Source organism: Nannospalax galili, unplaced genomic scaffold, assembly GCF_000622305.1.
Source record: "Nannospalax galili isolate Female #2095 unplaced genomic scaffold, S.galili_v1.0 scaffold332, whole genome shotgun sequence".
Classification (NCBI taxonomy): Eukaryota; Metazoa; Chordata; class Mammalia; order Rodentia; family Spalacidae; genus Nannospalax; species Nannospalax galili.
Window position 1 is genome coordinate 221,673 of NW_008333794.1, and position 13,300 is coordinate 234,972.

A 13,300-nucleotide genomic window follows, 5' to 3' on the forward strand; every position below is an offset into this window, starting at 1 on the left:
GAGTTTGTATTCATGCTCAGATGCCGAGGAGCTCAGAAGGTGGGCGACTGTGACCAGTGATAGTCATGTATATAGAGATTAGAAATGCATGTGAAAACGTCTCAATGTCAATTGCTTTGGAGTAAAAACTGCTCAGGCAAAAAAAAAATAAAAAAATAATGATTAAAAAAAAAAAACAACTAAAAATTGGGGCAAGAAACTAAACACAGTATTCTCAAAAGATTAAATGCCAATAGTTGAGAAACATTTTTTAATATTCAACACCTTTAACCATCAAGGAAATTCAAATTAAAACTACTTTGAGATTTCATCTTACCCCAGTCAGAATGGCTAAGATCTGAAAAACAAACAATGACAAGTGTTGGCAAGGATGTGGGGAGAGGGGATCACTTGTTCACTGCTGTTGGGAATGCAAACTGGTGTAGCCACTATGGAAATAAGTGTGAGTGTTCCTCAAAAAGCTAGAAATAGATTGGCTACATGATCCAACCATACCACTCCTGGGCATATACCCAAAGGACTCCATATCCTACTTCAGAGATACCTGTTCTCTCACGTTTATTGCTGCCCTAATTCCCAATAATCAGGAAATGGAAACAATCTAGATGTCCATCAACTTATGAAAGCATAATGAAATTGTGGTACATTTACACAATGGAATGTTATTCAGCTGTTAAGAAAAATAAAACTACGAAATTTTCAGATAAATGATTAGAACTGGAAACAATCATCCTGAGTGAAGTAACCCAGACTCAGAAAGACAAACATTGCATGTTCTTTCATAAGTGGATGCTAGCAGTGAATCTGTATATATGTTTCAACTGGAAAATCCATAGAGGTCAGGAAAATAGTAAGGGACTATGGCGGGGTCGGGGGCATCATTGGAAGGGAGGGAGGGAGGTAGAATGTAGTGGCATGAAGAGGAGAAGTGGAAGAATGGAATAAGAAGGGCTTAAAAGGGTGGGGAATGGGAGGGCATGGCAGAGGAGGGAATAAGGGAAGGGACAATTAGCACTAAAGGTCTTTTCAGAAAGTCATATGGAAATTTATTACTATAGAAGCTTCTTTATTTTTTTAAGTTTTATTTATTTTCATTTATGTATATGTATGTGTCTGCTTCTCTCTGTGTGCACTATGTGTATACAATGCCCACAGAGGCCATAAGAGGGTGTCAGATCCCTTGGAATTGGAGCAGACAGTTGTGAGAGGCCTCATGGGGCGCTGGGAACCAAACCGTGGTCATCAGCAAGATCAGCAAGTGCTCTTAATCACTGAGCCACCTCTCCAGTCCTAAAGTGTCTTAAAATATAAATGGAGGGGCTGGAGAGATGGTGCAGCAGTTAGGATCACTGTCTGCTCTTGCAGTAGACCTAGGTTCAGTTCCCAGCATGCATCTGGCAGCTCACAGCTGTCGGTAACTCCAGTTCCAGGGGATCTGACACATCTTTTGGCCTCTGCAAGCACTGCACACATGTGGTGCACCTACATATCTCCAGGGAAAACATTCATACACATAAAAATTAATAATAAATAATATATATGGAGTTGCCCTATAATGAAGGGTCAATGGCCCTACGAGAAACCACAGGCTAGAAAATAAAAAGCCCATAGCCAAGAATGAACCTCCTTTGAAATTGCTGACCACCCCCATTGTCAACAGACCCTCAAATAATGCTAATTATTGCCATTACTCTTGGTTAATCACCAGAACATGACAATAAGACCCCAATTATTGCTGAAGATACTACATATATGAGACATAGAACAAATAAGGAAAATCAAGCTAGTGCTGACCTTGAAGCATAATCTCTATTGGCTAGCTTTCATAGAAGCTGGAAGGTGCTATGCATGCTACCAGAAAAGAAAGGTAATCATTGACCTTACCCAATGGTGAATCCTGTGAGCTACAATATGATTGGTAGTGGCATGAGTGTTATGAGAGTGACCAACCACTATCTGATTGGCTTTAAGGCTCACTTTACAAGGTGAAGCCCATATGTGGCATGGTAATCAGGGGCAATAACTTGTGACTAGACAGGTTACATGTCATAAGAGAGAACCTACTACCATTATTCTGCAAATAAACATAGTATTAAGCTAACACCTAATGACTTACTGTTATACCCATAGATTAGTGCATCTCTCGACTCTCACCCAAAAAGCTTCTTCTGGCAGTAGGTGGCAATTAATGCAGAGACCCACAACTGGTCAACATGCAGAGAATAAGAGACTGTGGCATGCTGAGCCCTAAATGGAACATCTATATCACACCGCCTCCTCACAAAGCTCAGGGGTCATCATGGAAAAGGGAGTAGAATGACTGTAAGAGCCAGAGGGAGTGGACGACTACAGTGAAGCCATGTTGTCAGGACACAAGAAATAAAAAGGCAAGATTCTGTATTGCACATTAAAAGATTGATTCATTAAGGAAATCAAGTAGGCATGGTGTGATGTTTTAAAATGATTAATATATTACACTGGTTATAACCTTTACAATTAAAAGACAATGATTTTTATTTTGTTGTTGAAATAAAACATTTTCCTAGTGAAATTTTAAGACAAAAAACCAATGTATGAAGAGATATTCAGCTTCATTAGTAAATAGTGCATCTTAAAACCTCCATGAAAACTATTAAACATCAGAAATTGAGCATCCAAAAGTCAGACTGCAACACATAGTCATAGAAATACAAAAAAAAAACAGGATTACCCATGAGAGTCAAGATAGAGATGCATAGATTGATATAATCACTTTGGAAAATAATGTAAGATCTACACAATGGAACTAGCACTCAGCAATTCTAAGCTTAAGTGTATCGCCTAGAAAATGCACATTTTTAACAGAAGATGTATTGACCAATGTTTACAATTATATATTTTTAAGTAGCAAAAGAAGATACAATACAAATGACCACCAATAAGAAAATTATGGTATAGTGTAGGGGAAGAAGGGTTTGGCGACTGGAGGTGGGGAGTGGAGGTAGAGAGTGAGGGATGCTTCACAAAGACAGATCATGGGAACACAGCTTCAAGTTAATTAGATGTTTATGCTTCCAAGTCCTTGGGGCTGGCATGGTGTTAAGGTGGTATCCTTAGTCATCCAGACCATATACCACTTACCTTCCATCACCTCACCAGCTTCTCAGTCTCCTATTACCTCCTCTTTATTTTCCCACGCAGGCCAGTTTATTTTGTATGCTGCATAGACAACTTACGATGCTCATGCCCTTAGAAGCTTAAGCAAGATGTTACACACATAACAGCTCTTCCTCTAAGATGAACACTGAGTCTGTGGTAAGTGTCATATACCTAAGAGCACCCTTTCTCGTATTCAAGAAGGATAGCCAAAGTAAACTGAGACTGAAGGCAAATACTCTGGCATGGCAGCTCTGCCTTCCACACTGCTGGCCTGTCTAGCTCAATGTCCCAGGCCAGAAAAACAAAAGCAGGCCAGAGGCACCTGGCCTGTATAAACATCTTATTGGGTAACAGGAGCCCTAGTAGGTCCTAGGAACCTTAGCATGGAGGGAAGAGAGAGCACCCACCTGGATCAGGTTGACTTTATGGTCTTGTTTCTTCTGCAACATGTTGTTCCGCAACTGCTCGTACTTCTCCTTGTGGGCATTGATCTCCAGTGTGAGAGCAGAAGTCCGATGTCTGACGTTCTCAGGATTGGGAGCAGGCTGGGGCAATATGGGCAACAGCTTTTCATCTATGAGTTCCTCCTTGGAAATGGGTACCCCAAACTCTTGGTTTAGGTCTTTAACCATAGAGGAGGAAGGTAGCAGGTCTCTCACAATCACCTCTTTGAGCCTGGTGCTGTTGTGGCAGATGTCATAGATCCTAGAATGAAGAATACCCACTCATTCGGCCTCACCTACCTTTCAAGAGAGGTACAACCATCCTCATTTCACATCAGTAATGAAAGTTTAGGTTGACTGGTGTTGCCAGGTCCATAGCTTACAAATGAAGAGGTAATCTGGGTTGGCTAAGCTAGACTCCTGCCTCATGCCTCCTTCCCTCTTCCTCTGAGCATCTCAAAGTTAGGAGTTCTCCATATGTGCTGGATAGCTTTAGTGTCAACTTGACACACCTGGGTTGAGGGAGCCTCAATTTGGCAATTGCTTTCATTGGACTGGCCTGTGGCCATGTCCATGTCCATGGGGCACCTTCTTGATTGTTGAGTGATGTGGGAGGGCCCAGCCCACTGTGGGCAAGTGGGCCTATGTTGCATAAGAAAGTAGGCTGAGCAGGGGCCAGGGGAGCAAGCCAGTAAGCAGCATTCCTCCATGGCCTGTGCTCCAATTCCTGCCTCCAGGTTCTTGCCCTGAGTACCTACCTTGGGCTCCCGGATGAACTGTGACCTGGGATATGTAAGCTAAATAAACCCTTTCCTCCACAAGTTGGTATTGGCCATAGTGTTTTGTCACAGCAATGGAGAAACAAACTAGGACACCATATTATGCTCTGACTGCTTTTCTGTGACTGTAGTTTTATCCATGGTCCTCATCAACCCACATCCCACTAGAAGCCACGCCAACATGCTAGCCCTCAGCAGGCAGATGGTCCTCCTGCACCAGGGAGGGTGATGTGCTTACAGCTCACTGTTTCACAAAGCTCAAGGCCTGAGTGGTAATCCTACCTCCCAAACCCCAGGACTCCCTATTGGTGGCAGTAGACCTAGGAGCCAAGCAAAGGCATAGTCACCATGAACATTGCATTGCATTAGTCACTTTTTTTTTCACTACTAACAAAAAGCAACTTGAGTAGAATAGTTTATTTTGGCTTATGGTTTGAGGGAATACCATCCATCATGCAGAGAAGGCCTGGAGGGTAACAGCTTGAGGCAGCTGCTCACATTGCTTCCACAGTCAGGAAGCAGAGGGAGATGAATGCCAATGTTCAGTTCAATTTTTCCTTTTTATTGAGTTCATGACACCAGTCAAAGGGATGGTACTACCCACACTCAGGGCAGGTCCGCCCTGCTCAGTTAAACCTTTCAGGAAAGACCATCACAAACATACCCAGAGGTGTGTTTCTCTGATGATTCTAAATATCTTCAAGCTGATATCAATATTAACCATCCCAAGTTCAACCCTCATAAACTTGACAGCCAAACACATCACTTTGACATTATAACAGTCCACCCCTTGATCCTAAAGTCTTATTTCATCTCATAATGCAAAATGCAATCAATCCAACTCTAAAAGTCCATAGTCCCAACACTATTCAAAATCTAAAACCCAAAGTCTTTTCTGAAACTCAAGGCAATCTCTTAAGTGTGAGTCCCTTAAAATAAAAAATGAGTTACATAATTCCAATATATAACAGCACAGATTAATATTTCCATTACCAAAAGAAGGAATAGAGACATACCAAAGAAAAATCAAACCAAAGCAAGCCCAAAATCCAACAGGACAAACATCAAATCCTGACACTCCATAACTGGCCTCTGGGATATATGATAGAATCATCTGGGCTCCAAACCCTTCAGTTCTGCCTGTAGCAGCACACATAGCCTTTCTCGGGTAGACTCCATTCTGTGCCTATAGCTTTCTTCAACTAATGTCCTATGGTCTTATTATCTCTAACATCCCATATTAACCACCGAAACTTGGGCTTCACCTTCACGGTGTCATGCAGTGGCATTTCAGGATATACTTGTAGGCACTCCAACCCTACCACATACTACCTGGCCTCACTGGCCTTTACAAGCTTCAGTACATGCCTCCATGACTTCCTTACTCTTAAATCTTTCATACCTGTAAATCCAGTAACACATGGACAATGCTGCCAAGTTCTACTGCCAGTTCAAGATGTAGTCTGGCCTCCTTGGACCATAGCTACACAGGCCCCTGTTTCTGTCTCTTGGGAAACATTTTCCTAGGGAGTTGCTTTCCAGTAGGGAACTCCTGCAGTGGCATTCTCAGATTAGAGCCTTTCCTTTCAAATGAATTCACATTTCTACAAGATGGACCTTCCATGGGGTGAGGATTACTCTCAGGGCACCTTTTCTATGAGGCCAGTGCAGAGCTTCTCTTTACTAGGACTAATCTCTTTAACAATCACAGCTGTCCTCTCGGTCACCTTGCCTGCCACTTAACACTAGGTCCTTTCCCTCGCCAAACAGCATGTTTTTCATCTTTCAGCCACACTTATCCAGCCCCTGTAGCAGAAAGCAGTAACCATGACACATCCTGAATGCTAGCTTGTTTTTAAGTTTCCTCTGTCAAAAAAAATTAGTCCATTAGTTTTTAATTCAGGCTTACTCAAGTTCTCAAAACATTGGCAGAATGTAGCCAGATTCTTTCCTGAATATAACATTAATGGCCTCTATCCAAACAGCCAGATAGTTGTTCCTTCTGAAACCTCACTAGTCAGGCCTCCCCTGTCTTTATTTTTCTTTGCATTTTGATCTTGCAAATTCTTACCAGATTGGGTCATTAATCTCTGCTCATGGCATCCTGGGTCTTCTCTAGTCCCCAGCTCCAAAGTCTTCCACATTCTTCACTAGAACCAGTTGCAAAGGCCTATGAACCATATGTTCAGGTTTATCATGACAATACCCCATTTCTCAGTACCAATTTTCTGTGGTAGTTACTTTCCTATTGCTGTGATCAAATCCTAACAAGAAGTAACTTAAGGGAACAAGGGTTTATTTGGCTTACACTTCAAGGGGATACAGCCCATCATGACAAGGAAGCTGGTCACTTCATGTCCACAGCGAGGGGGCAGAAAACAACAAATATTGGTACTCGGCCCACTTTTTTCCTTTGTATTCAGTCCAAGACCCCAGCTCATGGGGTGATGTAACCCACATTTAGGCTAGGTCTTCCATGCTCACTTAACATGTCTGGAAATACCCTCATAGACACACCCAGAGGTCTATTATCTGTGGTGATAACTATCATCAAGTTGATGAACAAGATTAAGCATCACAAACACCAAAGACAGAAAGTACTTCATAAACAGCGGCTCTCTCCTTCCTTGGTACAGCTACATTCCCACCATCACCTACCAAGACAGTTGAGCCTCTGCAGCTGACACCTAAATGCTCCAGCACCCCTCATGGATCCTTCCTGGGGTGTGGGAAGAATTCACCTACTTGTTCATCCCCTGGGGCAAAACTGGTGGGAAGAGTAAGAAGTAAGTGAAAGTCTTCTCTGTCCTGAGTTCTGAACTTCTGCTCTTCTAACTCCCCTGTACGCCTAACTTCTCTTCCATTAATACATTCAACAGCACTACATGGGGCCAGATATCCCACTGGCTTTAAAAATGGGAAGCTGGGATTATAGCCTGCCCCATACTTGGGAGGAGCTGGCAAAGTGATGACCAATGAGTCCTCAAAGTCAGTCTTTGCTGCCTCCCCACATGTCCAGCTGCTTCTTTGTGCCCCAGGTAATACACACTGGCTGGCCATCCAGCGCCCCCTGATGCACTTGCTCCTTACACCCTCTGCTTCTGAACTGTGCTCTCACCAGTGAGGGGTCTAGTTCCAGCACCTCTAACTAAAGCTGGTCTGTAGAGGGATGGTGAAACCCTCAGGACACCTAAAACAAAAGCAAGGCTAAGAGGCAGAGCAGAGTGACGGGGCCATTTGCTTTAAGAGTGGATCCTTGGCAGCAGGCTTTCTCAGAAATGTGGAGGGAGGGAGGGAGGGAGGGCGGGAGGGAGGGAACTCAGGGAAGAGGCAAAGGAAAAACTCTGGGTCAAAAAGAAAGCTGTGACTGATGCTGCAGTCCCTATCCCTAGTTCTTCCTGGAAATTGCATTTGGGGGGGGGTCTTTTTGAGACAGGGTCTCCCTGTAGCCCCAGCTGTCCTGGAACTCACTATGTGGACCAGGCTGGCCTTGAACTCACAGAGATCCATCTGCCTCTGCCTCTCAAGTGCTGGGATTAAAGGCCTGCGCCACCACGCCCGGCCGAAAATTACATTTTAACCAGCGACTTCCTCCTCAGGTCTTCTGAGAATATTTCCAGAGGGAGCAAACCCATCAGAGCTGCAGCCACAGGCTAGAAGCCAATCCTCTTTCAGTTAGCACAGTCTAGTTCCATCTGCTTCTCCTGGAGCCTGGGAAGTGTAGGGCACTCCTGTCCCCACCTGGCCTCGGGGAGGAGACTGTCCCTCCTGCCCACCTGACCTGCAGATTGTGGAGACATCCTCCTGTCCCACCCACACCCACCTTGTCAGTGCCTGGAAAGCCTTCCGAGGCACAGCTCCCCGGACGTAGAGTACTGGGTACCGCAGGATCAAGGACACAGGCCTGAACAAGTGCACGTGGTACAGAATAGTCTCCAGGTCAGCATAGAGGCGGTTGCAGAACAGCAACTGGGAGTCATAGAGCACCTTGCATGCTGCGCGATCAGAGGTGGAGACACTACAAAGAAGGAGGATTAATGTTCCCCATGGGTCCTGGGAAGAGTTGATGAGTTATTTTTGTCTAATAAATGTTTTCTTTTTTTTTTAAGCAATGAGAGGAATGTAATGATAGTAAATGCATTTGGTAGATTCAACCTGGGACTTTGAAAGAAGTGATGGCTGAGGCCAGCTGGCCCAGTTTTTGTCCCTCTGCCCCTCTATGCCCCAGAATCACACTTGGTATTCTGGAAGTAGCAATGTGGCAGGGTTCTTAAAACACAATCCACTGTGTACTGTTCCTAATCTTTGAACCTGTCCCCTCACTTAAGAAACATTAGATATTAGTCTTTTCTTTCAAACACTGTAAAATTAGAACTTGATTTATGACAAGGAATTCTAATCTTTTAATCACATCACACCCTAAAAGACTTTTCTTTAAGGCCCTGACATATTCCTGAGCCTGCCAGCCTGGAATGATGCTCCAGGTGGAGCTTATCTCCCTTTGTGCCAATTCTTTTAAACTAGCGAACCAGGAAAGACTGTGAGGTCAGACCCCAGCCAATGGGGAAAAGATACAGCTCTCATGAGTTAGGGATAAAAGCCCCCCAAGCTTCCGGGTATTGTGTGTACTTGCTGGATCTGACTTACCACACAAGATACCCTTATGCAAAAGTAAAATCTGCCTTGCTGAGTTACTTTCACATTTGAGCAGTATTGATGGGGTCCTCGGACCTTGGTTTTTATTTATAACACTCAGAATCTCTCTTCAGTCACTATTAGTTCCTCCTTTATAAGTGTCTATATTCCACTGGGATGTTTTTATTGTTGTTGATAATACTGATCATAAGAATTTTTAGACAGTCTCACTTGATAGCCCAAGATGGCCTCCTCATCATGATACAGAGAGAAAATCAGTCTCCTGAGTGCTGTGATCAAGAGCCATGTGTACCATGCTCAGCACAGGATGTTTTTATACAGTCAAGATTGCCAACTCTTCTTTCATCACTGTCCCTGCAGGCCTCTGTCACAGGCTGGCTCTTACTCCTTAACCCCAAATCCCTGGACTTCCTTCCCAAACCAGATTAACCACCCACCCTACCGTAGATCCCTAAATCCTCAGGCAGGCAGCCCCTTCATGGCCAAATCCCCAGCCTCAGGATCAGATAGACCTGTTCAGCCAAGACTCTGGTAAATTGGATCAAGCTCACTGCCTCCCTCTCCCATTTCTCTCATCCACCTACATTCTGCCCCCTGCTAGCCTCTCTCACAGGTGGGCTCCACCCCTACCCTGTCCCCTGCCTGCCTCTCTCACAGGCAGGCCCAGATTCAACTCCAACCCATTCTCCAGAGAAGGACTAGCTACCCCATTCCTCTCATCTCTATCCCTGAAGGGCTCTATCACAGGCTGGCTCTTATTCCTTAACTCCAAATCCTTGGACTACCTTCCCAAATCAGATTAACCATCACCCTGCCATAGATCAGGCAGACAGACCCGTTCAGCCAGGACTCTGAACCAAAATTAAATTAAACAAAAGCAGAGTAGAAGTTCACATTGAACACATAACCAAAAAAGAACATCAATATGCTCAGACAGCAACACAAAAACACATACAATATGAAAAACCAGGAAAATATGTCCTCACAAGTTCTACAGAAGTGCAGAACATTGAGAACCACTCTGTAGAACCCCAGGACACATAATTTAAAAGAACAATAATAAACATGATCAAAGAATTACAAGAAAACACAAACAACTCAAAGAGGAAAGGCATAAACTTTTGGTGGAAGCTCAATAATATACAAATATGCGGCTTAATGAAATATCAAAAACAATTCATAATTTGAAAAGCAAATTCACTAGAGATAGAAATAGTGAAGAAAACCCAAATGGAAATGAACACGGGACAGAAGCCTCAATAAAACAAGTAGAAACAAGCCAAGCACGGTGGTGCATGCCTTTAATTCCAGCACTCGGGAGGTAGAGGCCAGTCTGGTCTACATACTGAGTTCCAGCCCAACTGGGGCTACAGGGAGACTCTGTCTCAAAACAAACAAAAAAAAACTGTAGAAACAACAGGAGAAATATCTCACAAGCAGAATGAATGAAATGGAAAACAGACTATCAAGACTAGAGGATAAAATTGAAGATCTGGACTCCTTAAGTAAAGACTATGCAAAATTCAAAAGAATCACAGGAATGGAATACTCAAGAAATGTGGGACAACACAAAATGACAAAATCTACGTATTATGGGCATACGGGAAGGAGAGAAAAATCAAACCAATGGCATCAAACAGATCGTCAATAGGATTATAGAAGGAAACTTCCCTAAATTAAGGAAAGACATACCTACAGAAATTCAAGAAGCACAGAGAACACCTTTAAGACATGATCAGACATATTATAGTAAAAACATTATATGTACAGAACAAAGAGAGAGTACTGAAAGCTGCTAGAGAAAAACAAGTTACATATAAAGGAAAAGCCATCAGAACTACAGTTGACTTTTCGATGCAAACTATGAAAGCCAGAAAAGCCTGAAACAAAATATTCCCAGTTCTAGACAACCATGGATGCCAACCCCAAATACTTTATCCAGCAAAACTATCTATCAAGGTCAAAGGGGAAGAGAAAATTTTCCATGACACAAATAGGCTGAAAGAATTCATGTCTTCCAAACCAGCAATACAGAGAATACTTGAAGCAATATAAAGGACTGAAGAAATGAGTATGCCCAAAACACTACAGAAAGAAAATAAAGGTATAACAGTGGAAACACAAAATAGGGTCACAAACACAAAGAAATTAAAATGGCAGTACACAATCCACACCTTTCAATAATAACTCTAAATATCAATGCCCTCAACTCCCCTGTCAAAAGACACAGGCTGGTGCAATGGATCAAGAAAAAAGACCATCTTTTTGTTGTCTTCAAGAAACTCATCTCACTTTCAAGGATAGACACTATCTAGAGTGAAAGGATGGAAAAAAATATTCCAAGCAAATGGCCCCAAGAAGCAAGCAGGTGCTGCAATTTCAATATCTGAAAAAATAGACTTCAAATTAAAACTCAACAGAAGAGATAAGGAGGGTTACTTCATTCTAATCAAAGGAACAATTGACCAAGAAGATATTACAATCATGAACATTTATGCACCAAACTCTGGAGCACCCAATTTCATAAAATCAGTAGTCCAGGACTATGAAACAGAGATTGGCACATGCTCAGTGACAGTGGGCAACTTCAGTACCCTACTTTCTTCAATAGACAGGTCAACTGGACAAAGAATAAACAGAGACACATGTGAATTAAATGGCATACTATAGCCAATGAACCTAACAGATATATGCAAAATAGTCCACCAAAGAATACACTTAGCAGCTCATGCAACTTATTCTAAAATTGACCATATTCTGGGACATAAAACAAATTTAAACAAATACAAAAAATTGAAATAATTCCATGCCTTCTATCAGAGAACAGTGCAATAAAGCTTATAATCAACAGCAAAAGAAGCTCTAGTAAATATACAAACTCATGGAGCTTAAACAACAAACTCCTGAATCATGAATGGGTCAAAGAAGAAATTAAGAAAGAAATGAAAGTATTCCTGGAACAAAATGAAAACAAGAACACAACATGACAAAATCTCTGGGACACCCTAAAAGCAGTCCTAAGAGGTAAGTTTATAGCTCTTAGTGCCTACATTAAAAATCAGAAAGAGGACATATAACCACTTGACAATACAACTCAAGACTCTGGAAAGCCTAGAACAAACCAACCCAAACCTAGCAGGCGAGAAGAAATAACAAAACTCAACATAAATTAATGAAATAGAAACAAAAAAAGTAATGCAAAAAATTAATGAATCTAAGAGCTGGTTCTTTGAAAGATTAAACAAGATAGATAGACCCTTAGCCCAGTTAACCAAAAGAAAGAAAGAACAAATCCAAATTAACAAAATCAGAGGTGAAAAGGGAAACATCACAACAGACACCAAAAAAATCCAAAATATTATAAGGGAATACTTTAAAAATCTCTACACCAGGTGGGCAGAGGAGTGTGGCCAGAGGCTCTGAGCTGCCGGGAAAACATTCTTGAAGTCATCTGCACATTTTGCCTGGGAAAAGATGGTCAACATCTTGAAAGGAGTGCTTATAGAATGCGATCCTGCCATAAAGCAGTTTCTGCTATACTTGGATGAGTCCAATGCCCTGGGGAAGAAGTTCATCATTCATGACATTGATGACACACACGTCTTTGGAATTGCAGAGCTGGTGAATATCCTCCATGAATGAGTAGGAGAATTAATGGAACAAAATGCATTTTCTCCTACCTAGAAGTGAAAATACTAGATGTCAAGGACTTGGGAATTAGAAACAACAAACATGAAAGAGAGTCCCTGTGATAAACATGAATGAGTCCCTGCCGAGAATCTTATCTGATGTGGGAAAGATTGCAGAATCCTTTATTCAGACAAAAGCCCCTGAACTCGTTTTGTTGTACCATTAAAAAAAGTCTTAAAAACTGGAAAAAAATCTATACACCATTAAATTTAAAAATTTAAAAGAAATGGATGAATTGCTAAAATTATGGCTACCACCAAAGTTAAACCAAGAGGAGATCAACAACCTAAACAGAATCATAACAAATAAGGAAATTGAAACAGTAATACAAAACCTCCCAACTAAAAAAAGCCCAAGCCCAGATGGATTCACAGCAGAATTCTGCCAAACGTTCAAAGTAAATATACAACTTCTTAAATTATTCAAAAAGACGCACGCCTTTAATCCCAGCACTCGGGAGGCAGAGGCAGGCAGATTCACTGTGAGTTAGAAGCCAGCCTGGTCTACAGAGTGAGTTCCAGGTATCTGGAGCTACAGGGAGATCCTGTCTCAAAAAGACCAAAAAAAAAAGAAGAAGAAGAAGAAGGAGGAGGA

General features: G+C 42.2%; 1 protein-coding gene and 1 pseudogene across 1 annotated transcript in view; one reads left to right on the top strand and one right to left on the bottom strand.

The window, feature by feature from the left end:
* The window catches only part of Kiaa1257 (KIAA1257 ortholog), a 97,950-nt gene that overhangs the window by 15,429 nt on the left and 69,221 nt on the right, over positions 1-13,300 (bottom strand). Inside the window, exons 11-12 of the mRNA XM_029561314.1 lie at positions 8,184-8,378; positions 3,546-3,843 (exon numbers count right to left, since the gene is read on the bottom strand). Coding sequence (XP_029417174.1) covers positions 3,546-3,843; positions 8,184-8,378 — 493 coding nt within the window. The remainder of the gene's footprint in view (positions 1-3,545; positions 3,844-8,183; positions 8,379-13,300) is intronic.
* On the top strand, positions 12,436-12,700 carry LOC103730376 (annotated as a pseudogene).